The sequence below is a fragment of the Nicotiana attenuata genome, unplaced genomic scaffold (genome assembly GCF_001879085.1).
Source record: "Nicotiana attenuata strain UT unplaced genomic scaffold, NIATTr2, whole genome shotgun sequence".
Lineage (NCBI taxonomy): Eukaryota > Viridiplantae > Streptophyta > Magnoliopsida > Solanales > Solanaceae > Nicotiana > Nicotiana attenuata.
The window spans coordinates 69,356-94,190 of record NW_017671324.1 but is presented as its reverse complement, the minus strand read 5'-3'; the positions used below and the strand labels follow the sequence as shown (position 1 = coordinate 94,190).

General features: G+C 38.8%; 1 protein-coding gene across 2 annotated transcripts; it reads right to left on the bottom strand.

Moving 5' to 3' along the window:
* Positions 1-1,226: 1,226 nt before the first annotated feature.
* LOC109207572 (probable inactive ATP-dependent zinc metalloprotease FTSHI 4, chloroplastic) lies at positions 1,227-16,888 on the bottom strand. 2 transcript variants are annotated; one of them, XM_019370510.1, is made up of 17 exons: positions 16,514-16,888; positions 16,149-16,404; positions 15,255-15,630; positions 13,743-14,001; positions 10,325-10,456; positions 8,377-8,451; positions 8,169-8,294; positions 7,956-8,065; positions 7,804-7,882; positions 7,580-7,717; positions 7,370-7,481; positions 4,142-4,305; positions 3,958-4,063; positions 3,751-3,827; positions 3,152-3,295; positions 2,908-3,071; positions 1,227-1,780 (listed from the first exon to the last, which is right to left on the bottom strand). In XM_019370510.1, the coding sequence occupies exons 1-16, from the start codon at positions 16,745-16,747 to the stop codon at positions 2,928-2,930; spliced, it is 2,532 nt and encodes an 843-aa protein (XP_019226055.1). In that variant the 5' UTR covers positions 16,748-16,888; the 3' UTR covers positions 1,227-1,780; positions 2,908-2,927. The 2 variants fall into 2 exon arrangements, with proteins under 2 accessions (XP_019226055.1, XP_019226056.1); XM_019370511.1 differs by lacking the exon at positions 1,227-1,780 and adding an exon at positions 1,788-1,895.
* Positions 16,889-24,835: the final 7,947 nt, after the last annotated feature.

Genomic DNA, 24,835 nt, shown 5'->3' with positions numbered 1-24,835 from the left:
ATTGAATACAACGTATACAGTCGAATTGAGTAGAACGGTATACACCCTATTCCTTGATTTTTTTTTTTTGTTGCTTGAATACAACTGAACTCAATGAAATTGAGTACAATTCAATATTGCGCTTTCCGTTATTAAACACCCGTAATCACTATTTTTTAGGCGGATTACCTCACTGTATTTATAAATACATTCGCGCGAATACATGGAATACAGAATTAAACACTTGTAATCCCTATTTTTAGGCAGATTACCTCACTATATTTATATAAATGCAGTCGCGTGGATACACAGAATACATCACAGTAGCAGCGAAATGGACTCTCCTATTTTTCAGGCGAATTTCGCTTACTGTATTCATGAATACAGTAGCGCGAATACAGTCACGTATCAACGAAATAGTAGCTATAGGAAGTAACTACATATATGATAGCTATAGAAAGGTAATTTTCACTAAATAATAATGGTTTCTGAAAAGTTGTTGGTGGAGGTCCAAATGGATCTGCTAATTGGGATAAAACCATTGACAAGGTATATACGTATAAATAAGGAAATCTACCTTGTATAGCTGCCCACCAAAATGCTAGCTGGTAAATGTATATTTTTGTATATTAATGTATAATATAGATATAATGTACAAATTTTATACATAAATAGTATATATTTTTGTATATTTGGCTAGTGGATATAATTATTTTTAGCCGATTTGCAAAATGTGTTCAGCGCCCGCATAAAAATATGACTGACATTGCTTGATTAAGAGTAGAGCATGCTGATCTTTAAAAAACGAAATAAAGTTCAGTGGGAGTATGTATATGTGTACGTTATAATTAGAATATAATTTCAACGTGGAGGTACTGAAGTTGTGATCTTTGCATTTACAGTGATCCAAAGGGTTAAGATTTGAGATTACTTAACCGGGTGGATGAGATTTATTTTTTTTAATCCATTTGCTTCAGAAATCAGAACAGCTACTCCACGCGGTGCTTGAGTATGTCTAGGACTAAAAAAAGGCGTCCGGTGCACTAAGCTCCCGCGGTGCGCGGGATCTGGGAAGGGCCAAACCACAAGGGTCTATTGTACGCAGCCTTACCCTGAGTATGTCTAGGACTCTTTTTTAAAATGGCATTGGCTTAGCATGATTATAAAAAGAGGCCAACTTCGGAGAAAAAAGCTCAAGAATATAATCAAGATAGCTGAGAGGGAAAGCAATGAATTTGAGCTCAGAATAAAGCAAAACTAACACTGCACTAACTGATCTAAAATTAATTATGACAATGGTATCACCACTATAACCTCTGCAACACTATTTTGAAGCAGAGGAAGTTGAATCTCCAGTTATTACAAAATTTTCGATGGGACTTTTACGGGACAGGGAAGAGGGTTGGAGTTGGTGTAGGAATAATTACAAATAACTAAAAGGTACCTTCCCAACCCGGCTGAGTTGATTGACTGATTGGACTAAAAGGGCCACCTTGTATCCCATCATCTAGAATATAAGTTTCTTCGCCCCTCTTGAGTTTCTCTTCCTTGTGCTACTGGGGATGCTAATTTTCAGCTTGGCATTCCTCCAAAACACTCCACAAGCGGCTAGCTTTTAAGCTGGCCTCGTCGGAACAATTTATTATCTCACATGATGATATGCATATAGCATAGCCGCGGACCAGATCTAATCTCAAAAAACACAAATATGCTACAGATGTCAAGACACTTCTTCGAACAGTGCGAGTGGTTGGCTCCTTATATCTAAAACAAACAACAATTGAAGAGTACAGCAGCCTGCCTGCAACCAATTACGCAAATCAAGAGGAACATTGATTAATACCCCCTCCGTCCAGTTTGCTTGCCACACTTTGACTTTGCATAATAATTAAGAGAAGCTGGATATTTTAAGTTACCTGTTGAGAGACATGTTGTATCATATTTTTACTTTCTGTATTGCAGAATGATATAATATGGATAAATTTGTATTGACAATAATAAAAGTTGGACCCACAAAACATTTTGCAGTATTTTAAGATGTACTAAAATTTCCACTTAAGGAAAGGGAACAACATTGTGGACAACTCAAAAAGAAACGTAGTATGAGCATTTCTGGACAGAGGCAGGTAAAAAATTGCCCAAACTAATTTGTTTGTGCTATAATAATGACGAGTATGTTTCTAGCTTGCATCTCCAGGCACTAAGCCATTAATGGCAAGTTACTCCTGCTTCAAGTGAAGGTTGAGTAGTCACATGCTTCAACTCAGTTTAGCAAAAGTTCACAAGCTTTATGTTGATTATTAAGCTCACTGGGTTACTGAGCCAAAGAAGGATTTTTTATTTCCCCATGGTTTCAATTTGGGCTGCAGACTGGGAACTCTGGAAGGGAACAAAAATTGACACTTTCTTCGAAGCATGCAAGACAGAACCGAGTCGATCAAGAAAAACTTAATTCTGTAGAATGTTACACTACATTTGTGAACTATATAGGGCTTCATGATGAAAATGGGGGTAAGTCCTCTGAAGCCATTACAAGTTCAATATTAGGCATGCACTTAATATGCTTTGCTAAATTTTACGAACTGTAAAGGAGTGGGGATATCCTATATGCTTTGCTCAAATTTACGAACTGTAAAGGAGTGGGGATGTCCTTTCTTCGTTTATGAGAAGGTAAGGCGACAAACTCAACTTAGCTTTTAGAGAACATGTCAGGATCTACACTACCCCCCCACCCCCACCCCCACCTCACCCACCCAAAACATAAACCTTTCCTGGTCCAATAATATGCTTTTAATTTTAAAAAAAATATGGGCCAAGCAATAATCTAACTCAGGCAATCAGGAAATAACGTCAAATCTCACGGAATTAAAGCAAACAAAATAAAGTCATAGCTGCACAACATATGCCACCCAGAACTAGTGTCAAAACCTGTATTTGGTATTTGGATGCTATAGGAAATGACTGGGCATCAGAAGCTGTGGTTTCTCCTTGTCTTCTTCAATTTCAACTGATGCTGCAGCTTTTATTTCCTCGACCCTTTTATCCCATATACCATCTATTAGCTTCCACGTTTCATCACTAATTATCTGGGTCTGTGTAAAAAAAAGAAATGCCATCAATACATAGAGTATTCATCATAAAGATCACTAAATACAGCATCCATTGTGCTTACCTCCATGGGTCGTGGTGCCCCAAACGTTGAAAATCCAACATTTCCAGGTGCAAACGTCACCCTCCCTGGAAGTGAAACTCCATGGACTCCCCACCTTCCAGCATATATAAGGGCTCCATATTCATCAATAGGACTCACAGTAGGCTGAAAAATGAAAGAAACTTTAGAACTACAAATGATATTTTGCTACAATTCAAGTAGAAGAGTAATATTAAGCAAGCAGAGTGGCCAAGCACGAGAGGGGAAAAAAGCAAGAGGCAATTGCTCGTATGCCGCTGACAGCAAGCACAATGGCATTTTCCGAGTGAATAGGTGTTGACGATCTCTAAATTATGCAACATGTAACCCAAGAGCTTGGACACAAGCCCAGTTTGCCTGTATGCCAAATCTACTCCAAAGAACACCGAACCAGTACAACCTCCTCGAAAATGTTTTATCAATGACATAAGTGTACTCTGGAAGGCTCCTTCTTAGTTGTTTTTATTTCTTTTTCTTTTTTTTTTTTTTGGGAGGAAAGAAAAGGAATAGAAAAGAAGAAAACTGCATAAGCCTTCCTCAATCATATCAGTAAAACTGCTGGCAAGAGAAGTACGAATCACCTGAGGACTTTTAGGCGAGCTTTTGTATATGCTCCAAATTTCATCAGCTTTGATCTCTCCTTCCTCAAGCAACACATCTGATCAACAGTCAACACACAAGCATGAGCCAATCAACAGTAAGTATCCAAAGCCAGTTGCACAATTTTACAAATCTTAGATGGAGACAAACCTTAAAGTGGCTAAATAATCAAGGTTAAATAACTTTACCTGTAATTGTCTCTACAGCAGCGTGGTTTTCCTTTAGAATAGACAAACATTTCTCCACGGCATATCTCATGTACTCATCTCTAAGTGCTTCAATTTTAGAAGGGAGCTGCAAAACACAATAACAAGAATGGAAATTAGACATCTAACAAACCTATAGCTTATATAGAATCCAGTATATACTCACGTTTGGTACGAGATCTCTCTGGTATCTGTAATAAGCTTTTCCCAAGGCAGTCAACCCTGTCTGCAGTATCAAAAATTCTGCAAGCCTGGAAGCTTCTAAAGTTGCTTTTGCGGAGATCCAGCATAGATTGTCAACTCCAAACATTTCTTCCTCAATTACTCTGGCTACAGAGTCAATCTATCAGTGGTCCACATGAAGGAATCAAACCAAGCAAACAGAAAATAACAAAGAAACAAAAAAAAGGCCTTTTAAGCAGGTTGATACTGTAACACGTGATGTCTATTTATCTTTGATATTAGGGGTATTTCCATGGGTTTGCCATGTTATTGTGTTCATACAGTTGTATTGAATCTATCATGTTCTAAATTGTGCAACCTCTCTCAAACCAATGCCTTACAAACTTTGAAACTTTGAAAAAGATGTAATAAAGCACAAACTTAGAGACATTACGAGACCAACAGATTACCAGTTTGAATTATGATAGATCTACGAGACTACGATAAAGGCTATACTTTTGCTAAGAATATTGATGGAAATTTATAAAAGAGGAAGAAGAATTTTGCAAATGACATTCATTGACCTAGAAAAAGCAGAGTGTAAAAGAAGTGCTGAGACAAAAGGAGTTTATATCAAGTATATAACGCTATAAAAGATATATAGATGACAGTCATAAGTATGAAAAATAGCGGAAGAAGATACGCAGAAGTGTCCCATAATCGTGAGTTTATACCAAGGATTTGCATTGAGTCCTTCTTTGCCCCTGTTATGGATAATCTAACCAACAGTATTGAGAATAACGTTCCATGGTGCATGTCATTTTTAGATGATATTACGTTAATCAACGAAACTAAGCAACGAAATTAACCAAAAGCTCGAACTATGAAAAAGCACTATATAGCATTCCTTTAGGATAACTAAAATTAAGACAGAGTACATGCATGATAGATTATGATGATGATGATGGTCATGATGATGTAACACACAGTACAAAAAATTGGATTGTTGAGAGTGCTATGGGACAGGAATCTAACAAACAAAATGGAAAGCAAGCTTTATCAAAATGGTCGTGAGAATGAAGGGCCTTAGATAAGGGAGCGCGATAGTTTTGGGAGAGAAATAGGAGAGCTTTTGAGGGGATTGAATCTCCTTTTCCACATCTTAAGAATAGTCTTTTATCTTTGATCGCTTTTTGGTGCACTCATATAGCCCCTACTTGTATAGAAGATTGGGGATCTTTTGTAGAGAATCATGTTCTGATGTAAATTCTCTACTTTTTGGTATCTTCCTGTATACGGGAGTTCTCTCCCTTTTGATTAATACAATTTACCTTATCAAAAAAAAAAGGGAGAGCTATGCGACAGGAAGACCGAAATCATTGAAGAAAGAATGTTGGGTATTAGATGAGTACCGTTGAAACGCAGATGTGCAGTCATATAATGTTACATACATTCGAAATAATCACGTTCTAGTAGCAAAATATCCACATAGACAATAACAATTACTCCCTCCGTTCCAATTTATGTGAACCTGTTTGACTGGACACGGAGTTTAAGAAAAAATGAAGACTTTTGGAATTTGTGGTCCTAAACAAATCAAAAAGGGACCCAGAGTGTTTTTGTGGTTATAAAAGCTTCTCATTAAGGGTATAATTGTAAGTTTAAGCTAAAATGTTACCAAATTTAGAAAGGGTTCATTCTTTTTGGAACGGACCAAAAAGGAAATAGGTTCACATAAATTCGAACAGAGGGAGTAGTTGGGATTAAGGCTTTATTATTGTGGTCGCACATAAATTAAGCTGGTGTTTGCCATGAACCACTTTTTTGCTCTTTTTTAGCTTGGTCAGACACTTGTATGCCAGTGCAGGAAGTAATGTTGAACTTTAGAGGACCCTTAGTCCAAAAAACTTTAATTAGACTTAAAACAAATTAATAACCTGTATTAAAGTGATTTACGCTCTAATTAAGCCAAACGCACATAGAGAATTCATATATCTGACCCTAACTAGTCGGAAATAGAAGCACAGAATATTGATTGATTGATTAATATGAGTAGACTTCATTGGCTCACTTACTCTAAGTTAGCCCCTTTCTACTTTTGATTCTTTTTGTTAGCTCCTGGGCAGGTTTTTGTTATATTGTAATGGAGCTAACATTGATCCTTCTTGTAACTTTTGCATCTTCTTGATGCTTGCAATGAAGCAACTTATCTCATCAAAAAAAAAATGAGTAAGTATAGGCTTAAAGTCTCAATATTTTTACCTAATGATTGTATCAACTATTAATATATCTGAAATTATCTCATTTTTGGTTTATTTTAATTCCTTTTTCCTTTTTTGATAGAAATGCAGGGTAAGGCTGCGTACAATAGACCCTTGTGGTCAGGCCCGGTCCTCGCGCATAGCGGGAGCTTAGTGCACCGGGCTGCCCTTTATAATTGATAGTAAGGTTTAATTTGAATTCTTACAGCAGCAGTGACATAACCAAAAGGTTATGAATGTCAAAGCTTCCAATTTTAAAACTTTCCATATGAAATTACAGTCAAATATTTCAGTCACTGAGCTCCTGGAGTCAACATAGAAGGTTAAGGTCATTGTACTCCTATCTAGCATACTCCTTGGCTCTGATGGGTAGCTTGTTCCGCAACTTAACTCTCGACAACCTCACAGCTGATATGCTTGAAACTCACTGGTGGGGGGAGATCACCATTTGGAGGGTATCAGGGGTAGACATTATTCTTACGCTGTAAAATGAACAGGAGTTGAAACATAGATTCAGGAAAGCATCACCCAAGTAGAGATATACAGAAAGGTTCCTGAATTTTTTTTTTATATTTTTTGGGTAAGGTAGAAAGGTTCCTGCACATCAAGTTTACTTCCAACAAAAGCTCTAATATTTTCCCCTAACTTTACTTAAGCTACTACAACAATTTAAGTATATCCCATACTCATTATATGGATCCAGCATTGTTTTACTTTAACGAACTTTCCCATTCTCAAGGACTTGCTTAGCAAATTCCTCAGTTAATATTCTCCTTATCTAAATAATAAAGTAGCACGAAGCTGCAGAGAACCTAAGAAAGTCACATAACGTGTTATAGCACAATACCATTGTTGGAGATGGGAACACTGAGAAACCGATTTCAAACAAAAGATCCATAAAGAAGATTTACACAAGTGTTTATAGAACGACAATATTGAACACAGAAATATTATTTCATTTTCCAACTTACGAGCACATGCACGGACTATTGAGTTCACATAATCTGCTTTCCTTTTAAACACTCTGCCTCCAATTTCCATGAATTGCATATTGGGCTGACTACGGATGGATTTGATATCCGTCTGACATTATACCAAAGACCAAATATACAGGAATATGAGCACATTGCAAATCTAAGAAATACTAAGAATGAGTAACATGATATCTGTATGAGTTAAACCTCAGTGAATGGTCGGTAGGGATCTGGAAGGTAACATGCAAGAACTGCAACAGCAGCTTCTCTGTAAGCTAGTCTTAGCGTTAGCTCCTCGGGGACCTCAGTACTATCCTCTTGACCCGTTTCAAATGTGCCTTTTTGCTGTAATATTAAATAATATAACATGAACATAATGAACTGATTCAAACATATAAAAGATGCTGCATATCTCAATTTTTAGCACCTACCCTCTTCAAGGCCTCAAGAAGTTCATCTCGTCCAATATAATCTAAGTCTTTCCTCGCAGTCAATATTCCAGCTTCGTTCCTGCCCAGAAGAAGGTGTGAGCTAGTCCCTCCAAATGCTGAATTAAAAGGAATTACAGTTGAGGATTATGTACAATATATTTTGAAGTTCAGCTCCAGTAAAATCTTCTGTGAGCTCTGCAATTTCCTGTAACAAAGTGTCCTTTTCCTCTTCTGACCGGAAAAATTTATTTCGAGCATGTACCTGAGATGTTTGAAATGAGGATCAAACATACTGACACAAGAAATCCAGACAATCTTCTAAAGATTAATAGATGTCAATCATTAGTGAGCAAGCAGCGACATACCATCAATATGGCCAGTCTACCGTCTTTTGAGGGCAAACCGACCCTAATAATCTTGTCAAAACGGCCCTTTCTTAACAGCGCAGGATCAAGAATGTCCAATCTATTGGTTGCACCAATAACTAATACCTGACAAACCAGCATTTAACAGCAAACCTTAGAAGCTCTTATTACTTCTTTACGGGAAGCCATCATCTTAACTATACTGTACCTGTGATGTTGACACTTTAAATCCATCCATTTCCGTCAATATCTGAAGAAGCCCCTGTTCCCTCTCTGCACCACCCTAAGAAAGCAAACACATGTCGTTTACTACATAAAATCATTTCAACGCAGTGCAGATGAATGTTAATTAACGAAATTAATGAGCGAACCAACTGAACGTACTATGGAGAAGCAAGACGTTTAGTATTAGAAGTAATACAGAATATATGTATTGTAGATTTAGCTCCCCACAACAAGAATGAAGTTGAAGTGATATTAGACGGGGCGGCAGTTCCTAGGGTAGACAACCCAGATATTTAAACTCAGTGTTCTAGACGAATGGTATGACAGATTAAGAGATAACAGATAAACTAGAATAGCTTAAATAGAAGGGTGCAGCAGGACAGCTCTGCAGTAGGAAGATATTTACCCCCCTGAAAGGCAAATTCTATAGGAGAATTGTGAGACCAAAAATATTATACGGGGTGATGTTGAGCCTATAAGGCCTAAGATATTCACAAGATGAGTGTCATAGAAATGTAGATGTTAGAATAGATATACGATTATACAAGATTAGACATGATCATAAAATGATTACAGTCACTAAAAGGTGCAAGTAGCACATATAGAGGCTGGAACAAGAGAAGGTAGTCCGGGATGGTTCAGCTATGTTCTCTGTGGACTTCCAACTGCACCGGTCCATAACTATGACACTACGATAATCAGAAGTGTTAAGATTGAGAGGAGGCAGAACTAAAATCACATGAAAAGAAGTTATTTGCCAACAGTCTCTCGATATCTGTGAAAACTTAGAAAAACATAACATAATATAAGCAAAAGATCCTTATAGGTGACACCACCTAGTTTGAATTAAGGTTTAGTCATGTCGATACACTTACATACCTTTGGTGTTCGCCAGGAGTCTTTTTAGATTGTTCAGAGTATTTTATGTCGGTAATGCAGAGAACCTCTAGTGTTAGAGAACTCCTAATTTATTTGTAAAGACAAATTATTGAAAGGAAACGGTCCACTGGAGCTGACCTATTTCCTATCCCATCTAGTTCAGGATTGAGGCGCAGTTATTCTGTTTCTGGTAGTGACAAGTCTTCAATATATTATTTAATATTGCAATTGTGGATAGAGGGGGCAAAATTATTTAAATTAAACAGTTATCCACACATATTATCCATCAAAAAATGGGTTGGATAATGAACCATTAAAAAACAGGTCGAATATGGATAAAGAACCATATTACTCACTTAGAAAATGGTTAACCAATGGATAACTAATGTGTTTAACTTTTACATTTGTAAAGCCTCAAATTGGAGTTCCTCAAGTTTGGAAGACTAGGAATTCTCTCATAAGTGATCATATTTAAAAAGTCATGGATAATATGGATATCCATATTATCCGCCGGATAAACCCGTTTTTTGTCCATCTCAAATACGGGTCGGGTCGGATAATTTATCTGTTTTTTAAATTACCCGTTTTGACCCGCTCATATCCGACCCGACCCCACCCGCCCATTTGTCACCCCTACTTGTGGATACCAAAAGGCTAAGCAATAGTCAAAGTAAAGATGACCACCAAATTGACAAAGGAGCACCTGAAAACAAACTATCCACTAGATGCGCTTTAGTTAATCTAAGTCCCTCTATTTAACTCCCTTCCCAAAAGAAAACCCACCCTTTATTGCTTTTTTTTTCGAGCAAGCATCCTTTTTCTTGCTTTTTTGTACATTTGTTGTATAGGTTTAGAAGTGAAAGACACAATAGCGTGTAGGCACAGCTCTTAGAGAACAAGGATATGGAAATATCTGCAACTGGGTCAAGATCCATGTTTCATATGAACTTAAACGTCATTTCATAATTACCAGCAAAGACTGATATCTCAAAACCAAAAATTACTAACGGGAGAATATAAGTTATTTATTATGCAAAGATATTGTATCATACCCCACCAATATCTGGTCCACCACGTTTGCTGCCAATTGCATCTATCTCGTCAATGAAAATAATAGAAGGAGCAAATGATCTGGCACTGGAAAAAAGGTCCTTCACACGTGAAGCAGCCACACCGGCAAACATCTGCATAGATGTGAAAGGTTAGACGCTACAAGTTCTGCCAAAACAAAAGGAGAAATTTCTGAATCAAATATTGGAGTGCTAGTATAGATAGTACACACATATGGAAGTAAAGAAGCTTAGGCTAAGGGCCTTAGGGAACATGCTTCTGGTTTTGTCTACTTCCTCCTACTTATTTTTCCATATCATGGTTACATTCTACTGAAGGTTTAAAGAATATTGCTGAAGTCACCAACTCGTTTGATAGGCAGGAAAAAAGATATCTGCTGTCCCTCTATTACAGCAAGACAAAGAAGGAACACTGACTAATAGAGCTAACTCAAACTCCATAGCATGAAGGAGAAACAACAAGGTATACATAGTGGCAAGGGATAAAAGGAACGTGGAAAATTCTATCACCATCTTCCGACCCACATGCACTTTGAAATAGGCAATTTAGTGCTCTGAAATAATTTTACCCTTTTCCTTGGACTCGATTTGTGGGATAAAGCCGTTCCTACAATAATTAGCATTTTTGTTTGGAAACTCTTATTTGACTTTGTAAGCGGGGATTTCAGAATCAGTTAAGGAAATAAATTCAGTGGTTGTAGTTTCAGATGAAAAAGAAATTTGAACGGTCTATTTCCATAACCATTATAGTAGTGAGAGCTTTTACTTCTCAGATCGGCAAGTACTTCCTCCGGACGGTGATGAAGCAGCATAAAATGTAACATCAAAGCCTGACTTCCGCATGAATGAGACAAAGTGCATTACAAAATAGAACGCAACACTCTCCTGGAGATAGAAAGGAACTTGTAACACAATATTCTAGTAAATAAGTTCTTCATAAATAGAAGACGATGCATCCACTTTTGGATGGATTAACTGTAGGTGCACTCAATCCCTCCACTTAACTACCTTTGCTCTTCTTTATACCAAATAAGTGAAATGATCCTTCCCCTTCCACATTTACTTCCACTCTTCCAACCTTACCGTTTACACCCCAACGAAGTAATGAACTGTGAGACCATCTCATTTTAAGACTTAAGCTATCAGAGAGAGCACAAATCTAAATACTTAAGTATATTACGTGCCAACACAATTCCTTACATGTGCGACTGTTTTTTTTTTTTTTTGAGTCGCAATGATGTTTGCATCAGGGTAGGCTGCCTACAAGGGGTGCGGCTCTTTCACAGACACGCATGAACGCGGGATGCTTTGTGCACCGGGCTGCCCTTTTAGTGAGATTTGAACCCAGGACTACTTGTCAGCTCTGATACCATGTTGAATTCTATGTTCATCTTATCTAAAAGCTTAAACTATTAGAATAAGCACACGTTTAAGCAGTCTACTTATATTATGTAATTAAAAGAAAATGAATGACTTAAATTTTATAAAAGAACTCAGAAAGTAATTTAGAGGAAATTTTCTCCTCCAAATCACGTGCTAAGTTTTAAGTCTTATTCACAGTGTCAGATCGAGGATTAAAACAGGTTCAAAGCGGGTTTAATTCTAACTATTGCAGCCAATTTAACAATAATGAAGTTTTTTTCAGAGAAATTTGTCCAGAGTGCTACCCCTACCCCTGGCGAAGGCAGAGACTTGCCGGGTGTGATTTGGATGTTCAACCCTTTGTGGTTATTGTGAAGGAAGATTCAACTTATTGAAGATTATATGAAGAAGACTGGGCAAATTTATTTTGTCAAAAAATCAGGTCAAAGAGGAGATTTGTTAGCCGTTTGCCCTCATTTTCTTATCATGCATGGGTTTAGGCAACACATTTACTATAATTGGTTTTTTCATAAATTTGTCATAAATGGCTTTTCCTTTCTTTTTTTTCTTTTTTTAGAAGGTAAGTTCCTAACTATAAGTTGTGCATAGAGTTCCTTTTTTATTTTTATATATTTATTTTGTTCTTTTTTCTTTTTATTATTTTTATTTTTATTCTTTGAATAGGAGAGCTCAACCTAACTAGCTTATTTTACCGCTCGGGCTTTTCTCTCGACACTCGGCCCATGGAGCTACTTTTGACTTCTTTATCTATCTCTGAATTCAGGCCATCGAGCCAACCGCTTTCTCTCTTCATATTGCTCTTGGCTTCTCTCTCTCAATTCAGCCCATTGGCTACTCTGGGCTTCTACATATCTCTCTCTAATTCATCCTATTGCGCTCGTGACATAGATCCAACTCCACTCATTAGCTTGTTGAATTAAATTTGTCCCCCTCTACTACATGCTCACTCCTGTGAAGTCTCTTCTCTTCATCAAAAAATAATAGTATCTAAAAACAATTCTTTAGTGTAAGCCCTAGAACTGGGTTACAAGTGCGGGAGGAAGTTAGGGAATACACTTGTCCCTTATTGGTTGTGTAGGCTTTCCAAAAGAGTCAATATTGCCCTGGGTCACTCCACCCATTATCTTAAGGTTTTGGGTTGGAGGCACAATTCTTTCGCACCAAACATAGTCAGCTGTTAGATAAATTTTCCTAGAGACTGATGTAAAAAGTTAGATAGTGCTCAGACATGAGATATCTTGCTTTTGCTAACGATCATACCAAGGATGATGTACTTCGGGCTATTAGTTTCTGAGGAGTTTCTGGACATTAACAATAGAAACATGCCCGTGGAGACCACAACATAGGACAGGCCATCAAAGAATCATCTATAAGCTTTACCAGCATCCAAATTAAAGTTTATCCTGCTTCTGCGGGGAACTAAGACTGTCAGTTGATGATCCACGATCCAGCTTTGTAGCATAGCGAATATAGCACAAAAAGTAGGTAAGTGATTACAAAAGGTTTACTAGAAGGGAGGAATGACCGAAGACGTTCAGTTCAGTCGTGCTAATTTATAGCATCCAATAAGATATCCCACAATGTTTTTGTTCAGATATAAAGAACTGAAAATAAGCTAAAGGAAAATTGGAAAGAGAAAGTTAAAAAACAAAAAGAAAGAAACGGTTGAACAAACATGCAAGTGCTTACCAGAAACAAACAAAACAGGTTCAAGAAACAGAAGCTAATGAAAATTTGTTATCTTTAACAAGCAATTGTTGGAATACGGCAGGAAAATCAGGAATATGCTTCATCGATAAGTTAGCGACTTAAAACTATGGATTTGCCAACATGAATGCAGCTTTTATTTTTGGGTCCATTATAGATGATTGTCTTAGATGCCGTGTTTAACCCTGTAAGTGCATGTTGTTACCCAAAACACCAAATCAATTAAAAAAGCTTTCACAATCTTGCAACTGTCAGAATTTACTCATCCATTTTAGTGTATCTGAAAGTTGCAATCGTGAGTACTTCTCACCTCAACAAAATCAGTACCATTAGCAGCAAAAAAAGGTAATCCTGCTTCTCCAGCTATAGCTTTTGCCAGAAGTGTTTTACCAGTTCCAGGAGGACCATGGAGAAGCACACCTTTTGGACAATATATCCCTTTGTTTTGAAACTCTTCTTCATTCTTCAGTATTCGAACAATCTCTTGAAGCTCTCTCTTAATATATTCTTGCCCAGCGAAATCATCAAAAGTTATACCAGTTTTTTCTTCTGCTGATATGAATTTCGCTCTGATGGCAGATGGTAAAAAGAAAATTACAATCTAGTGTTGCATCAAGGGGTTAAACTGTAGTCCAGTTAAGAATACAGATATGTCGATAGCAAAAATTGATGCCTATAAAGAAGAATTTGCACATTGTTCTTTGTTCTGTTTTTTGTTTCTTTTTTTTTTTGGGGGGGGGGGGGGGGGTTTGGGGGGGAGGGGGGGGTGGGGCAGATGTTACTAAATCATCTCCTTTTTTTCCATATTTGCATTTATCACTTTTTTTTAATTTGTAATTAGCATTTATCATTGTTACTCAAGAAACTCAAAATGTTCATCTCTTTTTTATTCCCTTCACCCCTTACACACTTAACGTATATGCAAGTTGACAAGTGTGCATAAACATGACAAATACAGCAAGCAATGACCAATATAACACTTCTATTGGCTGAAAAGCAAGTAGTAAAAAGAAACAAAAAGAACAGAACAATAACACCAAATAAGAAGGAATTCTTAGGAAATAAGCAAACATATTCATTATGACCAGTGGCGAAGCCAAGAATCTCCCCTATGGTGTTCAAACTTGAAAGAAGTGAAAAAAATTCTCGACAAAGAGTGTCCAATATATGTTATATACCTCTAAAACCTAATATTTTACCTATATACATAATGTAATTTTTTGACAAAGGGTGGTCTATTTTACCTATATACTAAGGGTGGTCTATTGACCATCCTTAGTACTATGTAGCTTGGCACATGATTGTGACAGCTATTTTCCAAGTAAAGTAAGAAGAATTTAGACCACAGGGTTCTAGAATAAAATCCACAAAAAGGAAGGAAAAAAAGAAGTCGGAAAGATTTTGATGCTTGATCGCAAGACTAACATTTTCAACAGTGACTCAGAAAAGCACAATTCACAAACCAAGTGAAGACCTATTGGAGTTCTAAGACTTTAAGCTTTGCTCCAATGACTACATTTCCAGGCACTAGGCATACATGTGAGCTTTGAAATTATGCCGCATTTTGGGCTTTTTCACTTCCAGAGTCAAGTCAAAAGTTTAGGGAAATTGGTCCTAAAGGAGAGCTATTACCTATCAACAGCTCACAGTAAAACCATTCTAATTCACAACATATACAATTTCAAGCCTGGTTACAAACAAAGGCAATACTTTGACAAAGTGAGCAGAAAGATATAAAGTCAACTTCTCTACAACATATATAACTGAAAAGGAAGTTCACAGCTAATAAACAGATAAACAAACAGCTAATGTTTTCAATTACCGGCTCTTTCCTAATGAACCAAGGGCACGCTGCTTTTGTGGCTCACTTATCTTTTTGGGGGCGCTTCCCAAATCGCAAGGTATTAGTTTTGAATAAATTGGTCTCATTTTATTATCAATCCAAATGTACAAGACAACTGAAAGGGCCAGCCGCATAGACCACACAACTGCTGTTGCAACAGTAGAGTAGACTTCAGCAGGAATGTTATTCACATTATACACATCCACATTCACAAGCTGTTGATGCAACTTCCTCCAAACATCATTCCAGCAATCTATCGGCATCCGGTCAACAACATGACGCTTGAAAACAATATCCTTTCTATTTTCCCCTCCTGAGCCTTTTGTTTTTCCATCCTTGTAATATGGCAGAATCACTACAAAGAAACCAGAAATACCAAATAAACAAACTACGGAATAAACAAAGAAAATTTAGACATCTAGACAGGAAGGATAGTGAAGATTAACTGCCCCAGTCATGATTCATGCATTGCCCATTTATCTGAAATATAACCAATAGAAAGCTGAAATGCTGTAAGATATAAGCTAGTATTAGATGTTGCATAAATGATTCAAAGTGGAAAACCATCTTGATAACTCATAACTAAGTTACAAGGTTAGATATTGACACATATCAGCAATAAAATAGTTAACAATGACTCTGAACCTTTTAATACCTAGAATCATATTCTTTTAATTTGTGCACCTGCTGCCCAAACGCACGCATAATAGCTAAGCTGGGGAACTTGACGTTTGTGCCTGCTACGTTGAATCATATTCTTTTAATTTGTTATGATGCTCGATCGAAAAAAGGCCTTCTATTGCTTAGGGTGGTGTATGTGCAAAGCATTATCATAACAAAATGAAAAAAGTAACCACGTATATAATAATTAACCTGAAACGGTCTGGCCGTAGTTGGAATACTCCATAAACTGCACATTATTTGCATTGAGAAGGTTCTGGAATTGACTGTAGTCTATCTTATGAGAATTTTCGGGGTCCCACTCAGTACCCTTCAATTTTCCCTGCATAGCCAGCAATTTCCTACTCCATTCTGAAGCCAGCAGAAGCTGCCTCTCTAATTGAACATTTGCCTTTCTTTCAAATTCCTCTAACTTATTTATCCGTTCACGCTCTGCCTCCTTCAGTTTCTGATACACCATTTAGCCAAAATCACATAGCATTAAAAAACTAATTTTACTGTACATAAGTATATATTCATAATTAACAACATTTTACCACATTCACTACAAAATTTACCTCAAAGAGCTGCTGAGCTGACTCGGTTTCGTCATTAACAGAGTTGGAATTGGAAGTGGGAGTGGAGGCGGAGTTACAGGCTTGGATATTGAGGGATTTGGAGCGAACACAGAGGCAATATCTCCTGCGACGTCGGAGCTGTAAATTGAAAGGGGTGAATGCAGATGGAGGGAATCTGGGTAGGGTTTTAGGAGGGAAGGAAGGTTTTAGTATATGGGTACTGCCGGATGTCATTCTTGGTTCTCTGTTGATTAGCTCAGTCGCACTCTTTTGCTGTTCTCTTATCCATGAGTGACAAGACCTCGTTTTCTACAAGGCAGCGTTGAGTTGTGAGTCTAGTTTTCAATGTTGTTCCTATTTTTATTTTTACAACAAGGAGAGGCAAGTGTCCAAATGAGAAGAGACAACATCATTTCTCATAATATATATATTTCAGTGTTTCTTTTGGCCTGAGTTATTATAAGTTACCATTTGAATGGAAGAAAATGAGTAGTATCTCACATGTGTTTTATTTATGTTATATTTTTCTGATTTTCTTGTTAAAAGGAATATCTCTAACGATCCATAAAACTGATCATTCCAATTTGGAATAACAAAAAAAGACTTCATTTCATAGTGCTTTTTATTCTTTCAAAATTTGTAATTTTTACTTAATGTACTGCTGAGCAACACTATAAAAGTTTGGGAGAAAGTGGTGGAAGCGAGGGTGAGGAAGTGTGTCTATTTCTGAAAATCAGCTCGGATTCATGCTTGGACGTTCGTCTACTGAAGCCATTTACCTTGTAAGGAGGTTGGTGGAGCAGTATAGGAAAAGGAAGAGGGACTTGCATATGGTGTTCACTGACCTAGAGAAAGCATACAATAAAGTCCAAGGGAGGTTCTATGGAGATGCTTAGAGGCTAGAGGTGTTCCTATTGCTTACGCTACTATGATTAAGGACATGTACGATGGAGCTAAAATCCAGGTGAGAGCATTGGGGGGGACTCGGACTATTTTCCACTTATGATAGCGTTGCACCAGGGGCCAGCTCTTAGCCCGTTTTTATTTTCCTTGGCGATGGACACACTAACGTGGCACATTCAAGGGGAGGTACCTTGATGTATGTTATTTGCGAATGGTATTGTATTGATTGACAAGACGCGAGTCAGTGTAAATGCCAAACTAGAGGTTTGGAGGCAGACCCTGGAGTCAAGTTGAGTAGGACCAAGACAAAATACTTAGAGTACAAGTTCACTCCCGATGAGAAGGACGTGAACGTGAGGCTTGATACACAAGTCATCCCTAAGAGAGATAGTTTCAAGTACCTTGAGTTTATTATCCAAGGTAACGGGGAGATTGGTGGGGATGTTACACATCATATCGGAGCAGGATGGGTGAAATGGAGACTCGCATCCGATGTGTTTTGTGATAAGAACGTGCCTTCTAAACTTAAAGGTATGTTCTACAGAATGGTTATCAGAACGACTATGTTGTATAGAGCATAGTATTGGCTATTCAAGAACTCCCATGTCTAGAAGATGAGAGTAGCAGAAATGAGGATGTTGAGATAAATGTACGGGCATACCCGGATGGATAAGATTAGGAATGAAGATCTTCGGACCTAAGTAGGAGTGGCTTCGGTGGAGGACAAGATGTGGGAAGCGAGGCTTAGATGGTTTGGACATGAGAAAAGGTGGAGCGCGGATGCCCCAGTGAGGAGGTACGAGAGGTTGGCCCTAGTGGGTTTGAGGAAAGGCAAAGTTAGGCTAAAGAAGTATTGTGGAGAGGTGATTAGGCAAGATATGGCGTTGTTTCAGCTTACCGAGGACATGACTCTTGATATGAAGGTGTGGAGATCGAGAATTAAGGTAGAAGGCTAGTAGGTAGCCGAGAGTGTTTCTTTTACATACTAGTAGTATTAGTGTTAGTCTCATGATATATTATTGTTAAATTTCTAGTTTTACGTGATGTCCCTTTGCTTTATTTTCCTGTTATCTTGTTGTTGTTAATGCCCAAGCCCTGCTTTATTTTCATCTTACCTTGGGCCGAGAGTCTAGAAATAACCTCCCTAAGTAGGGGTAAGGTCTACGTATGCACTATCCTCCCCAGACCCCACTTGTGGGATTATACTGAATTTATTGTTGTTGTTGTTGTACTTAATGTCACAACTCAAAATTGAAAAGAAAAAAAAGAATATTGCAAGTGGCATTTGTAGACATGTAAAAAAAATTATTTAGTCCGTACAAAATCTGGATTAAATTCTAAATTACTTTGGGTCGAATAATCAATTTGGACTTTACAAATTAAATAAGTCCATTTTTAATATTTTTAAGCCCAAGGTCCATTTCATCTAAAGGTCCAGACTATACCATGTGTCAAGTGACATGGCATATCCAGTCAAACTCCAGGCCAATAGGGTGAAGCCATGTGTTAAATGATGTGGCAATCCAAGTCAAAAAGCAAGAACCAACCACAAGTCGCCAAGTGGCTAAAATGACATGGGCCAATCAGAATCAAGCAAGAGAGTTCTTATGTAGCTTGACTGTCCATCCTCTACAACTATAAATAGAGGGGTTACATGACTCTCAAGGGACATTCCGAGTTGGAAAAGAACACTCCGCAATTGGTGAGGGCATCCACAAACATAGAGATCAATCATCAAGTGTTTAGTTCTTTAACAAAGGAGTGATCGACGGAGTTCTTCCCGGAGATCAACCTGTAACAACAAAGTGTTGCTCAACGTTCTTGGATTAAATACATCACAAGGAGGTCTACATCATCCTACATTCGAGAAAGAAGCTTCTCAAGCCCTCGAATCACGGAGAATTTTAGAGAGGAGAATCAAGGGATACATAGAATTGTACTCACAAATATTTATTAATAAAATCACTTTTTCTTCGTATTATTTTTGTTGCAATTTATTTTTTGTATTACGAAAATTTGTTGCGAACAAATATTGGCACGCCCAGTGGGACCAATTCTGCCCTTCATCTCTCCTTCTTGCAAGTTGAAAACTACAAACTTCAGATCTACTGCTACAATGGCCTTCCGCAAGTGTGATATTTCATGCAAAGATGCTACTGTTGCTGCATCCGCTGAGCTCAGTCATGTTGGCCCAATCACTCGAAGCAAGTTCAAGGATAATGGCTTGGATGGATCTGAATACTTCGCCTCCTTGGAGATGGCGAAGAAGAGCAGATCTCATATGACGTTCGCAACCGCAATCTCTGGGGGCAACACCCCATTCTCGCAGTTTGACGAACTTTCTCAAACAGCCTCAAACCTTGACGGATTTGAAGATTTGGTGGATTATTCAGTTTCAGCAAAAGTCAATGCCTTGATGACTGACGCAACTAACGTGGACGAAAAGTTTGCCATGATGGAACAGACTATAGAGGTCTTGAAGAAATCTGTTGAAGACAAGGACCTTCAAACTGCTCAACTCATGAACAAATTGGAGGCCTATACACCTGGAGAGTCGAGCCATGTCCCTCCTCGTTCACATGTCTTTACATCCCAGAAAATAGTTGTTGAGGAATCATTTGCAAAGTTAAACGTTCAAAAGGAAAAGCAGTCTACTTCAGTTGCGGCGTTATATGTCCAACAATTGCAAGACATGATAACAAACACCATTAGAGCTCAATATGGCGGACCATCGCAAAATTCGTTGTACTACTCTAAGCCTTATACTAAGAGGATTGATTGTTTAACCATGCCAACCAATTATCAACCACCAAAGGTGCATCAATTTGATGGCAAAGGGAACCCAAGGCAACATATTGCCCACTTTGTCGAGACTTGTAGCAATGCTAGAACGCATGGTGATCTTTTGGTAAAACAATTTGTCCGTTATCTGAAAGGGAACGCATTTGATTGGTATATTGACTTGGAGCCCGAGTCCATTGATAGCTGGGAGCAACTTGAGAAGGAATACCTCAATCGTTTTTACAGTACCCGAAGAATTGTAAGCATGATAGAGTTGACAGGCACCAAGCAAAGGAAGGACGAGCCCGTGGTGGATCACATTAATCGTTGGAGGGCGTTAAGTTTGGACTGCAAAGATCGCCTTTCATAAATATCTGCTGTGGAGATGTGCATTCAAGGAATGAACTGGGGCCTTTTGTACATTCTACAATGGATCAAACCGCGAACTTTTGAAGAACTTGCAACACGAGCGCACGACATGGAGTTAAGCATCGCAAGTCATGGAAAGGCATCTCCATTTGCTGATCAAAAGGAGTTCAAGAAAAATGTTGCATCAAAGAACCAAACCAAAGAATCAATGGCGGTGAAAGCAACTTCTGTGAAGGTCACTACTAAGCAAAAAGTAAAGGAGGATAAGACCCCGAGTCAATATCCCAAAGAGGAGAAGCGTCGTCCCACCTTGAAGGAATTAGAGGCGAAGGTTTATCCATTTCCAGATTCAGATGTACCCACAATCCTTGATGAATTGCTCGCTAAGAAAGTCATTGATCTCCCTGAATCAAAAAGGCCAGAGGAAATGGGTAAAGTTGGCGATCCGAAATACTGCAAGTTTCATCGCGTCATTAGCCACCCTACAGAGAAATGCTTCGTCTTAAAGGAGAAAATCATGACTCTTGTAAATGAAGGAAAAATCATCATAGACATGGATGAACAGCAGAAGCAAATCATGCAAGTATCGCGCTCAAAGAAAAGGAGTGTTCAAGGTTGCAGAACGCGTCAAGCACTGCCTTCTTACAATTTGGAAATTTCGATCCCGTTGAAGTTGATCTTCCAAGGAAAACACTTGAAGGTTCACTAGAGCTGGACACTCAGTCCAAAGACAAAGATGATGAGGGTTGGACTCTAGTCACTCACAAGAAACGAAGACATCAAGAAGTTTTAAGGCTACCACTTCCTAAGCCAAGAGCAAAAATAAACGATGTGGATAGGCTACAACCACCAAGAATTATCAAATCTTCCATTAGCAAGAAGATTAATGGNGTCAGAAGAGGAAAATGAGGCTCAATGGACTGCCACCAAGCTTCCTAAGAAGGGAGCGGAAGAAGTCTCCATTAAGCTATCATCATCTGATGGTGACATACAGACAGACTGAGGAACATCTGGTTTTTTGCTATGTTCCACGTGAGCGTCGAAAGAAAGGGCAACCTTTGCTACAGGAATGTACTCCAAAGAAGCAAATGAGTCATAAAGATATCCAACATTTGAAGGAGCATATGACTGTCCCAGTTGCACAAATCCCATCCGTGACTTGTGAGTCTGCTAAAGGCAATCTCCAAGTTGATTCAATAAAAGGGCACTATGATCCTAAGGCCTTCATACTGCTTGAAAAGTCTGGTTATGACTTCTCCAATCCATCACAACTAGGAGAACTCAAAGACGAAGTCAGTGGTGAAAAGATACATGGGCACAATGAGTCCCAAATGAAGTTGAGAAAACAAGGGCACTACGTCGCCACTCCAAAGTTTGGGTTGGGGTTCAGTTTGGCAGAGCCTCTTCGAATTTCATCAAAGAGAAGCAAAGAGATAGCTTCATCACAATACACCTCGGTAAAGGAGATGAAGGAAGTTAAGGGCAAGAAAATAAAACAACGAGCTTCAGTATTTGATCGCATTGGAGGCTCAACCCCTTCGGTCTCGGTGTATGAAAGGCTAAGTCACAAAGGTGAACGTGTATATTCCAAACATCAAAAAGAAGTTTCCACTACCTCAAAGACCTCTGTCTTTTGTCGCCTAGGGACCACAAGGAAGTCGCCATCTAGAAAGATACTGTCAAAACATGAGCAAGTCCATGAGGAGCGGGATCATTTTGAAGTTGTTGCTGACAAAGAAATATGTAGTGCTTTCCCATCACGTATGAAGAGGAAGTCTATTTTGTCAATATCCGCGTATGGTCCGCTGAAGGTGCAAAGGAGAACCATTGTTTACACTCGCCGGCCTCGTAAAGAAGAAGATAAAGAGAAAGAAGCCATGCAGACTATCCAAGGAAGTTAAACAGAAAATTCAAACTTTGTGGAAACATCCTATCACATAACTGTGGAAGATAGCCCATGCCTTGACGTTGATGATGAAGTACACGAGGCTCCCCCTCAACTAGAAGATGGCGGACAATCGACTGTGGATAAGCTTAAGGAACTCAATTTAGGCACTCCGAAAAATCCACGCCCCACCTTCATTAGTGCGCTTCTTACGCCTCAGGAGGAGGATGAATACTCCAAGTTATTGACTGAGTATAAAGATGTATTCGCTTGGTCGTATAAAGAAATGCCTGGTCTTAGTCCTAAGGTAGTCGTTCATCATTTGGGGATCAAAAGTGGAACACGCCTTGTGAAGCAGTCACAACGCATGTTCCGACCCGAGCTAGTACCACAAATTGAAGTCGAAGTCAACAAGCTTATCGAGGCGGGATTTATTCGAGAGGTGAAATACCCATCATGGATATTGAATATTGTACCTGTCAAGAAGAAGAATGGTCAAATACGTGTTTGTGTTGACTTTCGAGACCTGAACAAGGCATGTCCGAAAGATGACTTTCCGCTGCCAATTATTGAACTCATGGTCGACGCTACAGCAGGGCATGAAGCTATGTCATTTATAGATGGTTCCTCCGGATACAATCAGATCAGAATGTCCCCAAAAGAGGAAGAGTGTACTGCTTTTCGAACTCCAAAAGGGATATATTGCTACAAGGTGATGCCCTTCGGTCTGAAGAATGTTGGTGCCACCTACCAACATACGATGCAAAACATGTTTGATGACATGCTTCATAAGAGGGTTGAATGCTACGTCGATGACTTGGTGGTGAAGACGAAGAGTAGGCGTTACCACCTTGAAGACCTTCGAATTGTTTTCGAAAGGTTAAGAAAATTCGATCTGAAGATGAATCCACTCAAGTGTGCATTTGGAGTTACCTCAGGAAAGTTTCTTGGCTTCATTGTGCGTCACGTGGAATTGAAGTTGATCATGCAAAGATTGACGCCATCCAGAAAATGCCCAAGCCAAAGAACTTGAGGGAGCTTCGAAGTCTCTAAGGAAACTTAGCATTCATCCGGAGGTTCGTCTCTAATCTGACCGGACGGTGTCAATCCTTCAATCACCTATTGAGGAAGGATATCCCTTTTCATTGGGATCAGTCATGTCAAAATGGTTTTGAAAGCATAAAAAAATACTTGCTGAATCCACCTGTGTTAGGGCGCCAATGCTTGGGAAGACATTGATACTCTACATCGCGGCACAAGAACGTTCACTTGGAGCACTACTTTCTCAAGAGAATGAGGAAGGAAAGGGACAAGCCTTGTACTACCTTAGTCGAACTCTGATAGTAGCTGAGTTGAACTATACGCCTGTTGAGAAAATATGCTTACCGTTACTTTATGCAATAAAGAAGCTAAGGCATTATTTTGAAGCATACACCATCAAACTCATCTCTCGAGCAGATCCCGTGAAGTTCGTGATGACTCGACCTGTTCTTTCTGGACGCCTATTAAGATGGTCCATATTGTTTAACCAATACGAGATCACATACACACCTCAAAAGGCTGTGAAAGGACAAGCACTAGACAATTTTCTGGCTGATCACCCTCTTCCGGCAGAATGGGAGCTTTCGGATGAGTTTCCAGATGAAGACATTTTGTTCATTAAAGAACTACCACCATGGACAATGTTCTTTGCTAGATCTGCACGTCGTAGCGGTGCGTGGGTAGGTGTTGTGTTGGTCTCTCCAGAAAGACAAGTCTTGCCATTCTCCTTTGTTTTATGTGAAACATGCTCCAACAATGCCGTAGAGTACCAAGCTTTGATCGTCGGTCTCGAAATGGCATTAGACATGAAGATTCTACAGTTGGAGATCTACGGCGACTCTAAGCTGGTCATCAACCAACTTATGGGGATTTACGAGGTAAAGAAGGAAGATCTCTTGCCATACCATCAATATGCTTCTGGTTTACTTGAAAGATTCGACCGAGTGTTCTTAAACCATATCCCAAGAGAAGCGAATCGCAGGGTCGATGCTTTGGCTAACTTGGCCACGACCATGGCACTTGGAGAGAATGAGTCAACAAAGGTATATGTGTGTCATCGATGGGTTATTCCTAAACTTCTGGATCTTCAAATCAACGAAAGCCATCATACGTTTGTTCGAGTGATTGAAGAAGAAGATTGGAGGAAACCATTGATAGAATACCTTGAACATGGAAAGTTACCCGAAGATCCGCGAAAAGAACAGACATCAAGCGAAGGGCACCGCGATTCATCTTCTACAAGGGGACATTATTTCGCCGCTCCTTTGAACTATTCTTGCGATGTCTTGACAAAGAAGAAGCCCGCCAAGCGATGGAGGAAGCACATTCTGGCTCATGTGGAG